Source organism: Hyperoodon ampullatus (genome assembly GCF_949752795.1).
Source record: "Hyperoodon ampullatus genome assembly, chromosome: 10".
Taxonomy (NCBI): domain Eukaryota; kingdom Metazoa; phylum Chordata; class Mammalia; order Artiodactyla; family Ziphiidae; genus Hyperoodon; species Hyperoodon ampullatus.
The window spans coordinates 54821318-54843781 of NC_136923.1; the positions used below are offsets into that span (position 1 = coordinate 54821318).

At 39.8% G+C, this 22464-nt stretch overlaps 1 protein-coding gene across 1 annotated transcript in view; it reads left to right on the plus strand.

Moving 5' to 3' along the window:
• GADL1 (glutamate decarboxylase like 1) overlaps positions 1-22464 on the plus strand; it is a gene marked incomplete at both ends in the record, with an annotated part of 170464 nt that overhangs the window by 56953 nt on the left and 91047 nt on the right. The window contains 2 exons of the mRNA XM_079712622.1: positions 3977-4176; positions 13771-13822. Of these exons, the coding sequence (XP_079568748.1) occupies positions 3977-4176; positions 13771-13822 (252 nt within the window). The remainder of the gene's footprint in view (positions 1-3976; positions 4177-13770; positions 13823-22464) is intronic.

Consider the following 22464-nt stretch of genomic DNA (forward strand, 5'->3'; position numbering starts at 1 on the left):
ACAGGGGCTTCTCTAGTGGCGCAGTGGTTGAGAGTCTGCCTGCCGATGCAGGGGACGCGGGTTCGTGCCCTGGTCCGGGAAGATCCCACATGCCGCGGAGCGGCTGGGCCCGCGAGCCATGGTCGCTGAGCCTGCGCGTCTGGAGCCTGTGCTCCGCAACGGGAGAGGCCACAGCAGTGAGAGGCCCGTGTACCACACACACAAAAAAAGAATCTGAAACAGGATGTGAGTTGCTTTGACCTCTGTTGTGGTATATTCTCTGCTGCCGTGTTCAAGAACTCTTCATGAGCTTTTACAGGTCCCTCTCCTCCACAAATATTTAAGCTCCAGTGCAGAGAGAGTAGAGTATAATGGGTAAAGAGTTCACGCCCTGAATCCTAGCAGCCTCGGTTTGAAACCCAGCTCTGCCACTCAGTAGCTACGTGATCTTACGTCATTAACTGAACCTCGCCGGGTTGCAGTTTCCACACATGTGCAATGGCATTGAAAAATAACAGAACTACCTCGTTGGGTTGTTATGAGATTTATGAGTTCATCCACACACAGGGCCTGACACATAGTAAGGACTCCATACATGTTAGCTCTGGTCATGATTGTTCCATGCTTGGTGAAAAGGAGTGTTGTGGCTTCTGCACTCATTCAGTGTGCTTGTCATTTGTCATTTCTCTTTACTGTATAATTCATTCTCCAGTTTTCCTCAGCTTTGCTCTGCAAGGGGCCTGACTGCTGGGAACCACATTTCCTGGGCCCCCTTGCCCACTGGCTTCAGAAGAGATCGAGGCTGGGAGGCCAGTGGTCTCTCGGCTTGGGTAGCGTCACCAGCCAAGGCTACCTCTTTTACGTTTCTCATCACTCTCTAAGCAGAGCCTCCCCCTGGGCTCACAGGTCCTACTGGAAGACACTGTTCCAAGGCTTCTTCCCAGCCTTCTGCTTTAGGAGTGAGGCCAATACAGAAGAAAACAGAACAAGAGGAAAAAGATTGTAGATTTAATCCTGGATCCAACTGTGCCTGAAGGTTATATATGACTGGATTGTTAAATATATGCACCTATAAAAATTCTCCTTTTTGCTTAAGTTATTTTGATTGCATTTCTTTCACTTGTCACTGTGTGTATCCTAACCCAATGCCTCCTAATTCCTGAGAACTGTTTGAGACGCTATCACAATATGGAGCAATTGGCATTCTCATTGAATACTTGTTTCTAGAATTCAGATAACTAGTATTTACTGTCCTGCTAGGATTAAGAGTATAAAGATGAGCAAGATGAGCATGGTCCTTCTTTTTGATAGCACAGCAGTGACTAATTAAATGTTTTCAAAAATGTTAACTTTTACCATACTTATTCTAAAATGTTTTCTCTGGACATCTGAACATCTTCTCTTAGTTGATGTCTATCTTAAAACTAAAGACAGCTCATCCATTTTAATACAAAGATAGAAACTAAAATGCAAAGCAGGGACTTTGGGAGGAAAGTTTTCATTTATTTTGATAAAGTAAATATCGACATATTTTTAGTTGTTCTTTATGAAACCTTCCCAAGACAGGAGGATTTTTTAGTGCAGCGAGATCAACAGTGTCATGACTACAGGGTAATCACTCATTCTGCGATATGCTTTCTGGGCTCTTTGCTTCTCCATTTGTCTGTGATGATGCCATTTGTCTTCCTCTAATGGATGGGCTTCCTCTCCCTTTCAGTCACTAGCAGAAGGCACTGAAACTTGCCCAGGACATGTCCAAAGTTCATCTGCTTTGGGAATTTTTGAATCTTTCATGGTTGATGAAAGTAAATTTATAATCATGATGCAAGTATAACTGTGGGGTGTGTGTGTGTGTGTGTGTGTGTGCGCGCGCACATGCGCACGCGTGCTTTGTCCTTAAACTGCAGTGGTCTTTTAATGTTATAATATATGGTCAAGCTGTAGTTGCTCTGGAAACAGTAACCAAATTTCCTGACCTTTGAGGGTAGGGAGATGCAGTGGTGGCAGCTGTAATCAGAGTTGAGAGATTGATGATAGAATTATAGTAAAGATTAAAGAATAAGTGCTTTTTCTACCTTAATGATCAGGTCGGGGCAATCTCCTCTTCCCCTGTGTCTACCAATATTACCCATCAGAGCCAGGCTGAAGGCTTACTAGTATTCCTTTATTATTTTTAAATCAGTTTACTTTTGGATACTGGATGAGCCAGATTTTGGAGTTCTTGACTATAGCTGGTGTATCATTTTCTACATAGTATAGAATCATACTTTCTGGTATTGGAGCATATAATACCCAGATCAGTGTCCACGCAACACAGTATTGTTATTAAGACAACAAATGTGTGCTTTTGTTTGGAATGTGATACCTTGAGATTTTCTCCTTATTCTTTAAGTACATGTTGATCACTCAAACGAGGCATGTAATACATTCTTTCTTCAGGAGGGATCATTTTCTAGGACTTCCGTGACTGGTGGGGAGTTTCTCCGTAGCTTCCTGTACAGCACTGATGGTTCTGCATTGTTAAAGTTTGGAAGATGCACCAAATGAGAAGTTCTTGTATCTGTGTTTATTTTGTTCATACTAAACGTCAGGGGGATGTGAGAAAAGTACAGAATATGGGGGGTGGTGTCCTCACCCTAACTGCTTAGTGAGGGTCTTTGTGCCCAATGGTGTTAAGTTCTGTGGATGTGGACATGGACAGGAAATGATTCCTGCCCTCAAGAAGCTGCTTGGCCTCACGAGGAGAAAATATGTGGGGCTGCTCACTTAGTAGGGGAAGCACAGGAGCAAAGGCAACAAATGCAGTCAAATGTGAAAAGAATAAGGTAGTCCAACGGGATGGGCAGATAAAGAAGCTGGAGGGGAAGCAGAACTTGAGATGGGACCCAAAGGAAAGGCAGACCTAGAGAAAGAGAGGCAACTGTGTTCAGCGTTAGTAAACTTCACAACTTATAAATATGCTGCATTTATTCTTTCAAGTGTGTCAAATACATTAAAACAGAGACAAAGAGAAGCAAATTGTGTGAACAGAGATATAAATGGGGCATGATCTAGTGATTAAGGGGCGTTGAGCAGTTTGGTTATGCTAGGGAAGCAGAAGGTTCTAATGGCTATTCTCTAGGAGTGAAGATGCTCAGGGGATTGTGGGGCTGTGAAGGATGGGCTAGGATACATGGGATTTCTTAGATCCCACATGACATTGAAGGAAATAGGGCTTAAACTCTAATAATTTGAGGTCAAAGTAAAGACTCTAGAATGGTAATAAACAGGGTAAATTGTCACGCAGGGTAAATCATAGAGAGAAGTAACCAGTCAGTAAATGCAAATTGAATTTGGTTGCAAATAAAACCAGTGTGAGACCAACCCCCCGCCCCCAATTCTGTGGAATTGTAGGTGCTGTTTAGTGGTGGTTAAAACGTGTCGGCTCTTGTTTGACTCTTCCATAAGCTCTTTCCTCGGGTTTTTTTTTAAATCTCTGGGTTACTGTCAATTCTGGCCTTTTGAATATGGATATGAATTGAAAAAAGGATTTGGATTTAAAAGCCTATTTTTTTGCCTGTGAAATTGTATAAAGTATGTACAATATGTTGGGTATTTTTTTTCTAATACAGAGCCTTGAGTGAGTTATAGACAAATTTTTTTTTTCATCTTGAGAACTTGGCCTATCTTGATGTCATATGTTATACAGATGATGATATAGTAATTTCAAAGCTTCTTAATACTCATCAATACAACTGTGAAGATGGACTTAGCATTCTCAACTCCGAGGGGTTTTTGGTTTTTTTGAAAACACAACGGGTCATCTGTGTCTCAAAGTTAATACACACCTAATGTTCCTGACGTAGGGCAGTCACAGAGCAAGACCAAATACTCTGGGCACAAAGTGGTAGAATATTATACAGGTTTTGTTGGTGGGCATGTGTTTTTGAAATCAACTGCATTCTAAAATGTACAGTCTTACAGTTTGTCTTTCTTCCTTTTTATTTTTTCCCGAAAGGACCTTCTTAAGAAATGCTACTCTGCCAAGGCATCTTACCTCTTCCAACAGGATAAATTCTATGATGTCAGCTATGATACAGGAGACAAGTCTATCCAATGTAGCAGAAGACCAGACGCATTCAAGTTCTGGATGACCTGGAAGGCCCTGGGCACATTAGGCCTTGAGGAAAAAGTTAACCGTGCTCTTGCTTTATCTAGGTACTTGCTCTGTGTGTGTGTGTGTATGTGTGTGTGTCCATGGCTGTCTAACAGAAAGATGTTCTTCCATATATGTATTCCTTCTTTCATCTAATAACCATTTTCTCAGTACCTAGTGTGTGTTAGGAATTGACAACAAAGCAGTTCTACCCTCTGCCCTCCAGTATCCCAGCCTAGTGAGAGATACATCCAAGTGACAAAGCAGATAAAATACAGGTGCACATAGTTTTTGGTAAAGGGAGGTACACGGTGCTCCAGAAGCACTCGGGAGGGTTCCCTAGTATGTTCTTGAGGGATGTTGGCAGAGGTTTCCTGGAGGGAGTGGCATTCAACTAAGACCCAATGAAGAAAGGGGAGTAGATTGATTGAGGAGGAGGGAGCACCAGGCCCAAATCTCTGGGTGTGGGAGAGATCCTGGTGACTTCAAGGACCCGAAAAGACGGTCTGTGAGAATGTGGGGCTGGTGGAAAGACATACAGGTAAAGGTGATGTGGAAGCACCGTCATTGCTGCCTTCTTGTAACGTAAGGACAAAGCTTTTGAAACCACTTTCAATGACACTAGAAAAGCTCTTGAGATACAGGTGCTGGGTGCTTGCCACTAGAGCAGGATTCTGCTGGTAAGCTTGGACTAGTGTGTGTGGATGGCAGGCCATGGCCAAATGTAGTTTTAAATGTGATTTGTTGGGCCTGAGCTCCATTGGGTTAACCTGGATTGTGTTTTAAAAAATCAAACATTTAAACATTCCAAATATTATTAAATAGGGAGACCGTCAAAAATCTAGATTTGTGGTTTCTCTCAAAAGATCAGAGTGCTCTCTGTCCCACCTGATGACAAGGCACTGAACATGGTGATGCCTGACTCTGGAGACCCACAGTGCCCTCCATGCCCCCTGGTTTTTGTTGAGCCTATTTTACTCTGGCACAGAATGCTAATAGCCGGGCCTCAAAAGTTAGCTCCACCATTTACAAGCTTTGTGACTTGGACAAGTTGCTAAAACTTTCTTTACCTCCATTGCATCCCAGTAAGATGGAGGTAACCACAGCTTCGAACTCAAACAACTGTTAGTAGAATTAAATGAATTGATATTTGTAAAACACCTAGGATGGTGCCTGGCATATACCACATGCTGTATGAGTTTTATTAGTTATTATTTTCTTACTTGCTTGGCCACTAGAAGCACCAGAGTTTGTGATCTCTGGTTTGGATAATCTCTCCAGTGTCTCCTTAAGAGATTTAAACAATTTCCTCTCTCTATAGGGAAGTGGTATGGGTGCTCTATGCGCCTGTGTGACAGTGGTGCTCTGAGCATCCCTGAGGACTGTCTAAAAACCTAGTATCTTAAAGCAGCAATCGTTTATTTTAAGAGGTCTGCAGGTTGGCTGGAGTGGCTTCATCTCATCCTGAGGCGGCTGTGGGGGTAGGAGGAGGGTCTGGGTCTCCTGCCTGCATGTCTTGCATCTTCCTTGGACCAACAGGCCAGCCAGAGCCTGGTTTTGTGATGGTGGTAACAGAAGCCCAAGAAGGCAGGCATACTTTAAGCTCCTGATTGCATCATGTCTATTAGCATTCCAGTGACCAAAGGAGATCAGATGGCCTAACTCAATGTCAGATGGCCAAACTCAATGTCAAGAGGCAGAAAGAACAGCAAGGTTACATGGTGAAGGGCTTAGATATAAGGACAGGGAAAAAGACGGCTTTGGCACTTTCAGAAGACTATTAGAAGTCAGCAATTCTGGTGATTTTGGTTTAAAAAGTAGTTTGAAAAATCTGTAGATACTGTGTCTGTTGGTAAGCAACAGAAACCTTCATTCAAGGCATTATAAACAAAGAAAGGTAATTTATTTGCTCATGTTAACTGATAAGCTAGTGTAGTGATGACTATGGAATGGCTTATTCTAGGGGCTTAAACAATATCACCAGGCCTTAATCTCTGTCCATCAATCAGGTAGGCTCTCCTCCATGTTCAGTTTATTCCTTTGTAGAAAGGTAGCTGCCAGGAGGGTCAGATCTATAGCCTCCCAGGTTCAACTTCAAGGTCAAAAGGAAAGAGTGCTCCTTTCTTAACAATCCCAAGGAAAGTTTTAATTCCTTCTGAATGAGGCAAATGTCCATATCTGAATCAATCACTGTTGCCAGGGAAATGTGATATTGAGTCACATGCTCTCCCTTGGCACTGGGAAGACTGTCGACTCCTCCTACGTATATAGAATATACTGACACTGGGTGAGGAGTGTACCTCTCTTAGAAGCAGGGATAAAGTGCCTTTGTCAGAAGTGGGGAGATAACTATACAGTGGTGAAAACATGAAACTGTCTACCACAAATATCCATAGTTGCCCATTAAACTAAGAGTTCAGAAAGCTCTGTTCCCTTGTTTGTATTTTTCTCATACCATTTAGGTATGCTAGACTCTGCATTATTTTATCAAAGCTGCTAAGTAATTCGATGACAGGTGTCTTGAAACAAGGCTAGATGTAAATATTTGATGATCGTATTTATCACAAAGTTAACATTCATCTCAGGGTGGAATTTAATTTATAGTCTAAGGTTACTTCCTAATTTTGCAGAGAAATATCACAGGAGGATAAAAGTAAACATTTCAATTCAGTTCAACAGCACATTGTTTGTAAATGTTTGTCAAGTTGAATTGAATTGAATTAACATTTCAGCGAGCATCACTGCAGACGCTGTGACCTATATTTAAAATAATCCCTTTTCTGTCATTCCATTAGTCATAATGGTCTTCTTGCCTTAACTTTCCACATTCTTGATATCCAACAGTCCATTCCTGGGGTGGGCAAAAGCCATCCTCTTCCCCCATCCCCAGCGACAGGTGCCAAGGAAGAGTCCTTTTAGGCACGTCACTTGGAATGAATGTGAAATTATAAACTTGGAGAACGTTTCTCTGGGATTAAGAATTATTTCACATTAGCAACACAAGTGCTTTATTTTCATGATTTTATGTCCTTTCAAATTGAACGTGGTTCTGCTTTTTAGGAAAGAGGAAACATTTTCTGAATTCTGAGGTCTATTCTATTAGTTGGAGCCTATGTGCAGTTGTGCACTGGTAAACTGTTTCTCAGGAGGGGAAAAAGGCCCCAATTTGTAATGTCTGCCAATTTCCATGGTGTAAATATTCCCACTGTGGAAAATTGCAAGCTACCAACAGTTGCGGCTGGTAAATTTCTGATTATTTAACAATTGGCTCTCACTAGCCAGTACAAACTAACTCTATACTACCATTGATTATATGAGCCAGCATAATGGGTTCAAACCACTAGCAGGTGGGAGTTAAAATACCATTTCTCATCAAGCCTACTGACCTGCAGCCACTTGTTTTAGAGTTTACCTAATAAAAATGATTCTCATCCACTGTCAAAAGACTCTATTTGGCTTAATTTCTAGGTCAGACCAACACTGTTTTTTTTCCAAGAAGTATGATTTTCTCCAGTAGATAACAACTCTAGCAAAGTAAAGCTGCAGATGACAATTGTGTTACTATTTGTGGTGCACATCTGTCATCAGCAGCCTAAGGGAGATAAGATGTCCATTCCCACAGGCCCTACCTGGGTCAGGTCTCTTAAACACAGAGAAGGCTGTGCAAGTCTTTTCCCCTGGCATATTGCAGTAAGGATTGCACTGATTCCATAGAAACAACATTTCCATGTTCCTGAATCTGAATGGAACTTAGTTTTAAAATTTGTATATTGACCTTAAGATTTAAGGACCAGATTTTGATGGACCAATGGACAGCCATCACCCTGATCAGATGTTCCCTCTTCCCTTGGGAAAGCAAGAGCAGACCTTTTCAAGAGGACAATGATTCCTATTGTATGAGTTGTCAGAAATCCAGCAAGAAGGAACTAATTAGTTCCTAGAAGATCTCTGAGGCTTTCCCTAATTTCCATTTGACCCTTGTCATTCCAATGGATGAGATAACATTTCTCTCAAGAAATATTAATGACAAAAAACTTGCTTTCTCCTTTGGTTGTTGGAAAACCAGTGACATTAGGAACCTAAAGCAGCATGTGATTATTAAGCATAATTGAAACCCAGAAGGCTGAGGTTTCTTAAAACCACCATTTCGGGCACAAGGTGATTGTGATCTCTGATATCTAGTTAGAAAAGTTGAAAATGTGTTACAATACCCAGGGCTACTGGTTGCTGAGGGCACCTTGTAGGCCTTTGTTACAACACTCAAGTTAAATGGATATTCACTAAGGGGTAATTTTTAAAGCAAATCTGGAAGAGTCATGTGTGTAAGTCTTTTCAAGAACAACAAACAGGTCAGGAACTCCCATTCTGCTATGTTGCTAGGTCTCCAGTGTATCATTTATCTATTCCTCTGACACACAATCTCTGTAATCTCTCAGATGGAATTCATTTCACTGACTTGCATGAACACTGAGGGATTTATTGGTACCAGTATGGAAAAAGTAAGCAGTAACACAAGGCAATTTTGTGCTAGTGTATTTCTCTAGGTGAAGAGAGGGAGAGAGTCTAGAAGACTATAGAAGGGCCAACGTTTTCACTTTTTTCTTTATATTTGTAATTTTAAAAACATCACAATGCTGTAAAATGTAGCATGTAGGTGTCTGTGATGAATCACACATGCCATGCAATATGTTCTCATATATGCAGAGCATACAGAAAGCATATGGAAAAAAATCCCAGGAGTTCTGGGAGGTTCCATTGCATCAGAAGAAATTTCAAATGAGATGAGACTGGGAGAGGCACTTGGTCCAGAGCGCTCCAGGGAGACTCCAAGTGGCTGGTGAATTGAGAAAGGGACTGGAAAGGCTATTTCTGGAAAGGAATGTATGTCCTGCAAAAGGGCAAGTGAAATGCACAACTGTTAAATGGACTCATGGAGCTAAGGAGGGAAATGTTTCAGAGCAAGATTTCATTAATGTACACTTCAAAACTAAGCCAGGATCTTAATAAAATGAGTTTTTTACCCAGTAGGATTGGTGAAAACTCACTAATGTGTATTTTTTTCTCTCTTCTCTCTTTTTGCTAAGCTTAGTGGGAAGGACTGTGAATTTTATGATGCTATTGTTGCTTTTTGAACCCATTTACCTGGATGCCTTTTGGTAGAAGTGTTTTATGGTTCCTGAGTTTTATCAAAAAACTCAATGTATATCTTTTTTTTTCTGGCTTGTATCAGATAAGAATAGAGTTTTTTTTTTTTTTTTTTTTTTTGCGGTACGCGGGCCTCTCACTGTTGTGGCCTCTCCCGTTGTGGGACACAAGCTCCGGACGCGCAGGCTCAGCGGCCATGGCTCACGGGCCCAGCCACTCCGCGGCATGTGGGACCCTCCCGGACCGGGGCACGAACCCGTGTCCCCTGCATCGGCAGGCAGACTCTCAACCACTGTGCCACCAGGGGAGCCCTGTTGTTGTTTTTTTAATGTATTTTATCTTTAGGCTGTTTCCATATACTGAAAAGTTGCGAGGAATAAATCATGCTATGACTGTAGGCAGAAGTGACTTAAACCTTGTTTGGATCCCCTCCCCCAAAACTCATTTCATTTAAGCATTTATTTAATTTAATTTATTTATTTTTATTTTTGGCTGTGTTGGGTCTTAGTTGCAGCATGCGGGATCTTTGTTGTGGCACATGGGCTTCTCTCTAGTTGTGGCATGGGCTCAGAAGTTGCAGCGTGCAGGCTTAGTTGCCCTGCGGCATGTGGGATCTTAGTTCCCCGACCAGGGATTGAACCTGAGTCCCCTGCATTGGAAGGCAGATTCTTAACCACTGGACCACGAGGGAAGTCCCTAAGCATTTATTTAAGAAGAGGGTAGGAACGCTATAGAAGAGGCACTTTATGCTAGCATTTCTGAACCTATGCTCCATGGTATAATAGACTTCCAGAAGATCTTAATAGATGTTCTTCCAAAAAATGTTTCCACGGTCAAATATGTTTTGACAATGCTAACCAATACATTGGTCATCTCTTGGAGGTTCAAAGTGTTCATTAGCACATTAAAGGCTCTGAGGGGCTTGTAATATAGAAACATTTTAAACTTTAGCCAGTAGGCAGACACTGTTGACTGTTCATCCAAAAACCATTCTTCCTCTTTCCTTGCCAACAGAACCTCAATTTTATATAGATAGCAATATTCCAGCTGGGAACATTGACCTAAGCCTATCCCCTTTGCCAGTCATTAGCTTAGGGATGGATATATGACTTAGGTTCAGTCAATAAGATACAGGAAGAATTCTATGAAGGCTTCTGAGGAAAATATTCTTACCTAAATAGAAATTAAGAGAAAATGCATTTTGCTCCAGCCTCCTCTCTTTCTTCCTGGGACACTGTCACATATAGATGTGATGTGTGGAGCTGTGGCTGCCATCTTGTGAACACAAGTGAATTCACTAACACTCTGAACATGGCAGGCTGAAATAATAGAAAATGCCTGTTTCTTGGTGACATTACTGAACTTTCCAACCAGCTCAATAAATGTTCTCATGAATTAAGCCAAGTACACTTCTAATTTTAAGCAAAAGCAATCTAATGGATATGCCTAGCATTGCTCAAATTTATTTGAATGGAACCCTTTCATGTGGGAAACCTATTAACACGGTGTACCAAGGAACATAGTTTGGGAACTCTGGTGTAAACCTTTTACTATTGTTATAACTCTCTATCCAAATCACCTCTACCCTCAGTTCAGTTGGAGTGTTTGTTACACTGGGCTTTACAGATTCTGAGAGTGACTGCATGGGGGCATTGATCAGGCACAAAGCCCAGATCCACGTGGTTAGCAAAGAACAGAGTTTTAACTGAAATGATTCAGCTCTGCCTTAGGATGCCTTTCTCCCAGGAGCAATGTTAGCCAGTCTGACAGATATTTTAAACTGAGACTACGGGCAGTCTGTCGAAGTTTCATCTTAACAGTCTTAATCTGTTGGGGAAGGATTTTACAAATATAGTTCCACATCTCCATTATGTGCACGAGGAAACTGAGGAGGGCTCAGGGAGTCTGAAGAGTTTGCCTAGAATCACAAAGTTGATCAACTGCACAACTAGAATCTTCTAGAGTCGTTCCCTGGATTTCATAGCCTGGGGGTATCCAGGATTAGTGCAGGCCCCCTCAGAATGGAATCATGGCACTGAGTTAGCAGATTGCCGTTATATTTGTGCCTGAAAAGGTAAGAAAAAATAGGGTTCATGAAGCTTTCCTTGTATAGATAAAGATTGTATATGTCTATTTATTTTGTTTTGTGATTTGTATTTTTTTTCTTTTATTAATTTCCTTTTCAAAAATTATGAGTCACCACACCTATGAAGCTTTGCAGAGATATAAAAAGAGAGTAAACAGTCTCTACCTCCCCACTGCATCCTGTTTCTTGCTTACTCAGGTAGACATCAAGGATGTCTTTAGGATGTGGTCTTCCATACTTCATTCCATGCTCATATATACATGTGGAGAGGGATCACTTATGCTTTTTCTTTTTTTTACATTTTCTTAAAAAGAAGAATCATATTATCTACGTTTCTCAGTCCCTTGCTTTCATCTCTTACTAATACATCATGAGCATCCCTGTGGTTTAATTGAAGTGGATATAATCCATTCTCTTTAATAACTGCATCGTAGTACATGTGTTGCTATAATACATTTTATTTTACCCTTTGCCAATTTCTGGATATTAATCTTGTTTCTAATTATTCTGTATGGAATACACACACATACACATGCACATGTAGATTTAGATGCAGCAACATTTGAGTATGCATCTCTCTCTCTCTCTGTCTCTCTATCTCTCTATCTGTCTGTCTTAGTGTTGATGAGGTTTTCCTGGTAGACCAGCATCTCATAAGTGGTTTTGCTGGATCAGAAGCTATGAGTATCATTAATTTTGCAAGGTTTATAGCAGCTTTCTATCACATTCACTAGCACTGGATGTTGTCCCTCTTTAAATTTGTTTCCAGTGTCCTGTGGGCAACAGGTTTAGTATTGTTATTTTAATTTGCACTTCTTTGATTACCAGTGATCTTGAGCATCTTTTCTCATGTTTATTGACCATTGGAATTGCTTTTATCGAAAGTTAGGCAGTGTGCTAACGGTGTAAAAACTTTACAGCTACATGACATCTCCTGAAAAAACATTCAGGGAAAGGAGTATGTAGAAAGAACATCAAATACTTTGTGAATCTGTGTGTGTGTGTGTGTGTGTGTGCACGCACGTGCGTGCACGCACGCATGTGGTGTCACAACATTATTGCTCAAAATAAAAGATTCATATCATCCAGTTAATACCAATAGGATTTTTAAAGATATTTTATAATTTAAAGATGATATAATCTGTATGCTAAACACCAATACTTAACCTTATGCAAAAAGCTAAAAAATTGTTTGGGAAAAAAGAACTTCATCCCATTAACTGGTGTATTTCATATCCACATTCTAGAATGTCCTTTAGTAAATAAACATAGTAATAATAATCCCCCATTTCCACAGTTTATATTCTATACAATTTTTTACATATGATGTTATTTAATTTTTTTACAACATCCTTTTGAGATTGGAAAATCAGAATGTGTTACTCCAGTTTTACAGGTAAGGGAATTGAGGTCCAAAGAGGAGCATTTCTTTGTTGCCCTTAAATATTAATTGAATATATGTTATTTAGTTACACAATCAATTCCATATGATGGTACCATAATTCCATATGACCGGACAGGATTTTCAAAGCCAGGGCTTGCTTGCTTGCCTGCTTCCTTCCTTCCTTCCTTTCTTTTTGGCTATAACATATAAAATTACAGAATACCCTGGAAAGTACATTTTTGTCAGCACCTCCGATCATTTCCTTACATTTGACCCCCAAGTTTGAAATACTGGGTCAAGTGTTACGAACTTTTCAAAGCTCATGAACAAATCACTAGTTTTCAAGGCCAGTTGTTCAGAAGGTTTATCTTTTTATTTAGACAATAACCAAGCCCAGTGGGGCAGAGTCAGTGTTCATTTACTCTCCATTCTCAATGTCATTTTAGTCTTTTCTGCATCACATTCCATATCTCATGTAGCTGTGCCCTTTGCTTATGGTATGATAATTCTTTTTTCCCTGACACTCAAGATAACTTCATAGACATTCTATCAATGGCTACAACCCACTTACTTTTAGCATGATACCAGTGATCAGTCTTTCTTCCCTCTGGCCTGGCCTTGGGAAGGATGGTGTTGCACTTCCTTGATCTTAAAAGAACACACAAGCAAGACTAAACACCAAAAACTTTTACCACCAAGCCAGCTAGATAATTTAAGTACCTATGCTAAATCCCCATCTAGAATATGAATGAGATATATATCCAATCTACTTTGTGTGGCTTTCACACTTGGGTTGAAATCTGATGCTAACATGTAAGAGAGACATCATCTCATCAAAGAGATGTACCTTTTTACTCAGGCCCCAGTGGATTGCAGTAGGCTCAGGTGTATCCGTCTAAATACAAGCGTGTGCCTGTACATGTACCCTTACTTATTTCTAAGCCTTGTCTCTGCATCAAAAATTATAGTTTATTGTGTGTCAGCCATGTTCATGGAATTTTTAGATTGCAGATTATAAATATTATTGTGACTTTTTTTTAGGTACCTAGTAGAAGAAATCAAGAAAAGAGAAGGATTCAAATTACTGATGGAAGTAAGTGATTACAGAATTGTGCTTGTGATTTTGTCAGTCAACAGTGATGAAGGTGGTAATTTTCTAATCTATTATATTTCATTGGTTTTTGTGTTGCAGACTTAGAAGCAAGTCATTAGCTTAATTCATAGAGTCCATTATGTTAATTTACTCTATTAGTGAGTATTTTTCCTTTGTTGGATTCAGAGAACACACTTGCTTTTAAGTATTGAAAATTACAGTGCTCAATAATAATTACCAAGGATAATACCAAATAAATTATGACCTGTCTCTTGATATATAAATTGCATAATGATTGTACTGCAAATATTCAACTGTGCTATAGTGATGCTTCTGTGAAAAATCAATTAAGTGAATGTACAATAATGCATATAGTTTTCTCTTTTTATAAAATAATGAGAGCATATTAACTTTGGAGCAATGGGAAAATAAGTCATTTTGTTGTTGGATTGTTTGCTATATATAAGAAACATGGTGGTTACAAAGATAGAGATTATTGGGGTTTTTTTCTAAAATATATGGTTAGAAAATATGAAGAATATTATTTAATTCTGATTTTTAAGAAATGTAAAGTGTGAGGTTTGCTTAGCTCTTCTTATAGCATATACTTTATAGCAATTTTTAACATAATAAAAATCACTTAGAGACTGCAGCCTAGGAATGTATCCTGTACATAAACAATCTGGCTAGTTTTTGGTATTCATTTATTTGGCAAGATTTACTGAGCAATTGCTCAGTAAATGAGTGAGTTGGAGATATAAGACAGGGAAGTTCCCCACTCTCATGGTGCTTACATTCAAAAGGAAAGTGACAGGCAATAAACAAGCAAATTATTACATGGGAAACATCTAGTTGGGGGAAGTCTTAAGAAAACAATAAAACAGATTCATGAAAGATAATAAGTAATTACAAATAACTCATTAGACAGTTCCAGATGTGGGAAGTACTATAATGGAAATAAATAGGGTAAAATGCTGAAATGGGGGGTGTGGGGGGTGGTGGCCTTTTTGGTTGGGATGCAGGTAGGGCCCTCTGGGGTTGCCTCTGCACTGAGACCTGCTGAATAATGGTAAGAAGCATGCCGCACAGATGCTTGAGGGAAAGGCATTCTAGGTAGAATCAACAAACAACTGCCAAGGCTTGAAGCTGAAAGAGTTCTGTGTGCGGGTTTCCCTGGTGGCGCAGTGGTTGAGAGTCCGCCTGCCGATGCAGGGGACACGGGTTCGTGCCCCGGTCCGGGAAGATCCCACGTGCCGTGGAGCGGCTGGGCCCGTGAGCCATGGCCGCTGAGCCTGCGCGTCCGGAGCCTGTGCTCCGCAACAGGAGAGGCCACGACAGTGAGAGGAAGAGTTCTGTGTGTTTGAGGAGCCAAAAGAAGGTGCATTAAGCAAGGGGGAGAGATAGTCGGTGATAGCGTGGAGAGGTTGGCAGAGACCAGATCTGCTGGAGCCAGGCGGGTCATGGTAAAGACCTTTGGCTTTTATTCCAAGTGTAATCTTTGGAGAAGTTTTCAGCAGAGAGGAGTCTGACTTCCATTTTGAAGGATGGTGCTGGATGTCATGAGAAGAGAGGGAGGGGGTGGTGGTGAGGGGAGGACAAGAAAAGAATAAGCGAGACAAGGTGGGAGCCTGTTGCAGTAACTTGGGTGAGATGTGATGATGGTCCTCAGATGACTTCGGGAAACACTGCTCCGGAGACTCCTAGCCATGGATTCTCCCACTGTCTGCAAAGGGGGCATCTGATCAGAAGGTTCTAAGAATCCAGACTCCCTGAAAACTAGGGATATAAAGGAACTTGCAAAAAGAGCAGAAGAGTCCATATTTAAACGACTTTCTGATAACACCACTAAAAAGCAAGAAGACCAGTTTAGAATGTGGAACATTCCACAGTACAGCTGACCTGGTTTCTTCAACGGATCAGTGGCATGAGGAAAAATAAAGGAGAGTGTGATGATGATCACTTCCGGGGTCAAAGAAACCTAAGAGGCAAAACAACCAAAGGCAACATATGCACCTGTTGGAACCCTAGTTTGAGGGAGCCAATTGTAAAAAGTAAATTTTGAAACAGTTGGGGAATTTCTAATATGAACTGGTAGGAGTTATCACTGATTTTGTTAGACATGACAATGGCATTATAACTACAGAAGAAAATGTCTGTATTTTCTAGAGATGCATACTTACCATGTAAGGATGAAATAAGAGCTGTCTGACTGGATTGTATTTGAGTTTGAATCACCTTTTTTATTTTCTTGAGGTTGAATTACCTCTTTATTTTCTCAAGTTTGAATTGCCTTTTTTATTCCTCTGGCTGTGGGAGCTATAGGTCTTAAGAAAAGTGCTGTACACCTCAGAACTGCACAGTCTTTTGATATAGCTGAGAGAAAAAGTGACGAGAAAAATGATGAACTGATTTTAAAGTTATTTATATACCTTACTAAAGGCTTAAAAATTGAGGGAGGAACCTCTTGCCATCATCTTTAGGGAAATGCAAACATTCACATCCTTGTAATGAAAGTTAAGGTGGATTTTAAGCATTAGGCAGCCTTCTGCCCTGGATATTTTATCTGTGGGAGCCAGATGGCCCCAAAGCAGGGAAGGTGGCTCCTTCAATGATCCTCCAGAATTCCTACTTATAAGGGATTTTGTATGTGATCTGCATTTGCCTCTTTTCTCTGTATCCATTTAGAGAAATAAAGTAAATTTAGACCTTGAATTTCACATATAAGTGTCAAATTGATTAGCTTCTTTTTGTTAACAAATGCCTTCCTTGCACTGATTAAATATAACCCTAAAGCATACTTAAGAGAAGAGATACACAGGTTTGATGAGAGCCCAGGTCTGTAAAACTGCAAGGTTTTCAATTTAGGAAAAAACGAAGTCTATAATGATATATACATACATTTCACTGTGAAGCAGATGGCAGTGAGAGTGTTAAGTGGAACATTACAAACAGTGAATGAACACAACCACACAGAGTATCTAGTACTTGAATATCTTTCCCTGAAAAGAACAAAAGTAATGCATATCTTCTTGAAGATGATTGAAACTTATCATTTCAAAGGAATTCTGCATTATTCATAGGCCCCTGAAAATCCTATCTTTATTTTTCCATGTTGGATCTAAGATCTAATAGATGTTTTCTTAGCGGTATATACTATCATTCACATGTTTATTTTGATCTCTTGGGAGAGTCCTAATTATTCAACTTTTTGTTTTTCTCTTCCTGAGTTCTGCCTTAGAAAGAGTTATTTAGGTTTCATAGACTTTCTGAGTTACAAAGGATCTTCAAGGACATCTAATCAACTTCCTGCTCAGTGCAGGAAACCTCTCTTGATAGTTCTTGTAACAGGAAGTCAACTTCTGCCAGGACACTTCCTGTGTAAGAGAATTCACAGTTTATTCCTCTTCCAGGGAGCTCTAAATATTCATATCCTAACACTTACTGAATCCTACTATTAGGATTTGATATGTATCAAGCACACTGCAACTTACAGTTTTTTAAATATAGTTTTTATATAGTTTTATTAGATCATAACAACCTTCTATTTGCTAAATTCAATGCACATCCTGTAATCTTCTTCTTGGACTTCTGCAGCATTTTGCACCATTATCCATTTCTTTCCTGTCTTGGTTCCTTTAACTTTCTCTCCCAGTTTTTCTCCTTTCCATGTGACTTTCTCTTCTAAGCCTCTGTGTGAAGGTCTCTTCATCTGGGGACTGCTTAAATGCTCTCCATTCTTTTGTCTTGGCCCTTTCCTGTGTCCGTTTCCCTGGAATGTTTTATCCATGTCTAGAGCTTTGTCATCAATAGTCTCAATAATGTCTCCATCCCTGACTTGTCTCCTCAGCTTCAGTCCTTTGTATATAAGTATGTCCTGGAATTTTCCAGACTCCCACAGTCACCTCAAATTCATCATTTCTAAAGCTAAAGTGTAGCCATTTTCTTTACCAAAATTTTGATAAATTCATTTTCCAGATGAATTTTTGGAACTCTTTTCCATTAGAACTATGATCCATCTTCTTCTTTTTCATTAGAACTATGATTTATCTAAACCAAAGTCTCGATGTTGTCTTCACCTATTTCCCTTCTCTACTCCTAAAGCCACCACCTTAGTTCAGGCTCCCCTTACCACTCAGGTTGGTGCTGTCTCCCAACTCATCCACTGCTTCCAGTCTTAGACCCCTTTATCCCATCTCCACACTGCAGCCACCCTGTGGGCTTTCTAATAAAATGAAATCTGTCCCCTAGACTGAAACTCTCCAGTTGCCTCCAGAATCAAGCCCAGACTCCCCAGCATGGCCAGTGAGGAAGCCCTTTGTGAAAGGTTGCCCATCTCTGTTTCCAGCATAACCCCTCTTCAGCACACCCTGCCATCTAGTCATTCCAAGTACTTGCCATCACCCTGAATACACCAGCTTCTACCTGTGTACTATTCGCGTTGCCAGGAATATTTCTTGGATTATGAGAAATATCTTCTTTTAAAATGCCCATACCATTGCAGCTTGATTGCCTGTACCTAGCTTTATTACTGCTCTCTGAGTTCCTGGAGATAAGCATAAAATGTAAGTCATGTTTCTCATCCCAATGCCTGGTCCAATATCTAGAACATAAAAATTTTGAGTTGTATTCTGTGTTTAAATCATATGAAATTGAACATTTCAGTTGCCCTTCTTTGGACATGCTATAACTTTTTTATGTTCCCCTTCTAATATGTAGGCAGAAATTAACACAGTGACGTGTCTCACCCAGTGAAGATTTTCTAGTGGGACTGTTTATCCACTTGAAAAGCACATCTTTCTACCAATATAGTTCCAAATAATAGTCACTACACTAGTAGAGTGCCTTCTGTGTGCCAGATGTGGTGGTAAATGTTGGAAATAATCTCTTTACTCATCAAACCAACTCTGTGGGGTAGACAATATAATCTCCATTTTATAGATTAGGAAGCTGAAGCTTAGAGAGTTTTACACTTGTCCAAGCAAAGACCTGGTGAAGTTGGGATTCAAACTGCATCCATGTGACTCCAAAACCCAGGCTTTTTGTGCTACTAAGTGCTGCCTTCGGAATTTTTCAGTAGTCTAATCAGTTACTTAAAACTTGTGAGCTTGAAGTCAGGTAAAATCCATCATGACTCCTTTCTCCATTCTATATTTGCATGATTGATCATTTCAGTCTATGTGCTAGATTCTACATTTATACTTACTAAAAAGCATACTGCTAGTTTTTATTATTATTATTAATCATCATCATCATTGTGATCTAATGATATTTCAGCAACAGAGATGAATTTCTTTTGACAAAGCTCAGTTTTAGAGAATACAAGCTACTATATCTTGGTGACCACTGACTTTTTTTCCCCCAAGGGTCTCATATTATTTGCTCAATAATCCTTGCTGGAATTGACATCAAAGCACTGGCTTTATCTCTTGGAATATATCTCCTTTCTTTCTCTTTGAAAATCAGGATAGAATGAACCCATCTTTTCTTTAGTGACACTTCTCTACTTCTCCATGAATTTTTAAAGATGATGACAATGCTTTTACTGCTATAGGTTTTTTGTACCCTTCTCTATCATCCTTCTGGTCTAGACACTTGGATTCCCTTTTATGCCTTCTCAATGTTGTGGTGTTAGACAATATGGACTTAATGTGGTCCTAAGATGCCCAAGAGGTCAGACTTTTATATATGTAGGGAATTAAGTGGCATGTGAATGCTTCTACTCTGAAAATACACTTTACTGCTTTGAAGCTACTTGAAGAAAGTCTATGTAAAATAAAAAACTCAAATATGTTCCTTGTGGATATTCAAGGGATGTTTTTTCCAAGTTTCAATAATTTGGGGAATGCCTATAGTAAAGGTATTCCACCAAATGGAGCATCAGATTTCCTCCAATGAAATGAAATGTCAAAAAGGCTTCACCCGTTTTCAAATTTCATAGCACTGTAGCCACACCATTCTAAAAGAGACTGGGCAAAGATATCACAGATTTGCCACTTCCAAAATATCTAAACCAAAACTTATTGAAGGAAGAAAATATAAAATGTGGTTCAAAAGGACTAGGTACTAACTTACAATATATAGAGCAGATCTGGTAGCAGATAGAAACTATTACAAAATGATTCATAATGTTGCCATGCAAATGAAAAAGAATGGCTTATTTAATGATGTATTAGGGTCCAATAAAAAGACAAAAACTGCACAGTAATCTGAAGTGGGAAAGTGCAACGTAAAGAACTATCGTGCTTGCTTTAGCAGCACATATATTAAAATTAGAACAATACAGAAAAAATTAGGATGCTCCCTGTGCAAGGATGACATGCAGATTTGTGAAGAGTTCCATATTTTCAAAAAAGAATTATTAACAGGGGATTGGCGTCATGGGAGATGGCCTCGCAAGAGACCCTAAAAAATACAGAAATAGCAGATACTGTAAAGAACAGATATCACTCCTAGAACTGAGATGGAGCACTGAGCAAGAGGCCACCCCCACCCGGGGCTGAGATCCAGACTTGGTTGGAGAGGGTGCAGTGTGGCTCACAAGATGACAGGGAAGTCCCCCAAGGTGTCACACAGGTGGGGTCTCTAGGAGTCCACCTCCTGGAGTGCTGGAGGACGCTGATATCAGGGCACTGCCATATTTTAGAACTCACTCAAGCCATCCAAGGCAAGGTGCCTCGCTGGCAGCCCTCCCTATGAAATCCCCGGAGGAGAGTGTGCAAGGAAAAACCATTTATGGGCATCCTCCTGTGACCAGGCTGCTGTGAAGCCGCCACAGGGCATGGTGCTGGGGCAAGCTTTCAGGGGCCACTTGCTGCTGGTCACCAAAACTGCTGAAAAGAGCCCCACCTACTGCAGGAGCCCCATGAGATGAGTGCACGTGACCAGGAGGAGACACCTCTTCCTTCTCCGTATCCCTCCAGCACCCTCTGGTGATAAAGTCTTCGATTGGACCAGATGGCTAGGAGAAATATTTATAGAGTCCACCTCCATTATTGGAGAACATAAAGAAAGGGTGGATTTGGAACTGAGAGGCAATAAATTGATAACTAACATAAATGGCACCTGGAAAAAAATCTTCATTGATATAAAGATGCAAATTCCTAGAATCTAGTGACAGATAATAACTCTGTTTTTTTCTACTTTCTAATCAACCATAGTGACTTTATTTATTCACAAAAAGATTTATTCACATTAGATGATTAAACAATTTGAAGGCCAGGACATTCTATTCTAGAGAAACCAAATTAATCATAAATTAGAAAACCAAGTATAAATTGTATAGATCTGTAAAGACTATTGTAGTCTCATGATAAATGTTTATGGAGTTGACTTGAATTACAAAGTACTCCATTTTGTTTTTTTATTTTTTTAATCATTCTTTAATTTTCCCATGTTCAATATTAGTTATCTATCTTATACACATCAGTGTATACATGTAAATCCCAATCTCCCAATTCATCACACCACCACCACCACACCCCACCTTCCCCACTTGGTGTCCATACCTTTGTTCTCTACATCTGTGTCTCTATTTCTGCCTTGCAAACTGGTTCATCTATACCATTTTTCTAGGTTCCACATATATGTGTTAATATACGTTATTTGTTTTTCTCTTTCTGACTTACTTCACTCTGTATGACAGTCTCTAGGTCCATCCACGTCTCTACAAATGACCCAATTTCGTTCCTTTTTATGGCTGAATAATATTCCATTGTATATTTGTACCACATCTTCTTTATCCATTTGTTTGTCGATGGGCATTTAGGTTGCTTCCATGACCTGGCTATTGTAAATAGTGTTGCAGTGAACATTGGGGTGCATGTGTCTTTTTGAATTATGGTTTTCTCGCGGTATATGCCCAGTAGTGGGATTGCTGGGTCATATGGTAGTTCTATTTTTAGTTTTTTAAGGAACCTCCATAATGTTCTCCAGTGTTCTCCATAATGTTCTACAGTGGCTGTATCAATTTACATTCCCACCAACAGTGAAAGAGGATTCCCTTTTCTCCACATCCTCTCTAGCATTCATTGTTTGTAGATTTTCTGATGATGCCATTCTAACCAGTGTGAGGTGATACCTCACTGTAGTTTTGATTTACATTATCTAATAATTAGTGATGTTGAGCAGCTTTTCATGTGCCTCTTGGCCATCTGTATGTCTTCTTTGGAGAGATGTCTGTTTAGGGCTTCTGCCCATTTTTTGACTGGGTTGTTTGTTTTTTTAATATTGAGCTGCTTGATCTCTTTATATATTTTGGAGATTAGTCCTTTATCTATTGATTCATTTGCAAATATTTTCTCCCATTCTGAAGGTTGCGTATTCGTTTTATTTCTAGTTTCCTTTTCTGTGCAAAAGCTTTTAAGTTTCCTTAGGTCCCAATTGGTTATTTTTGTTTTTCTTTCCATTACTCTAGGAGGTGGGTCAAAAAAGATCTTGCTGTGATTTATGTCAAAGAGTGTTCTTCCTATGTTTTCCTCTAAGAGTTTTATAGTGTCTGGCCTTACACTTAGGTCTTTAATCCATTTTGAGTTTATTTTTGTGTATGGTGTTCGGGAGTGTTCTAATTTCATTCTTTTACATGTAGCTGTCCAGGTTTCCCAGCACCACTTTTTTTTTTTTTATTAGTTTCTGCTTTACAACAA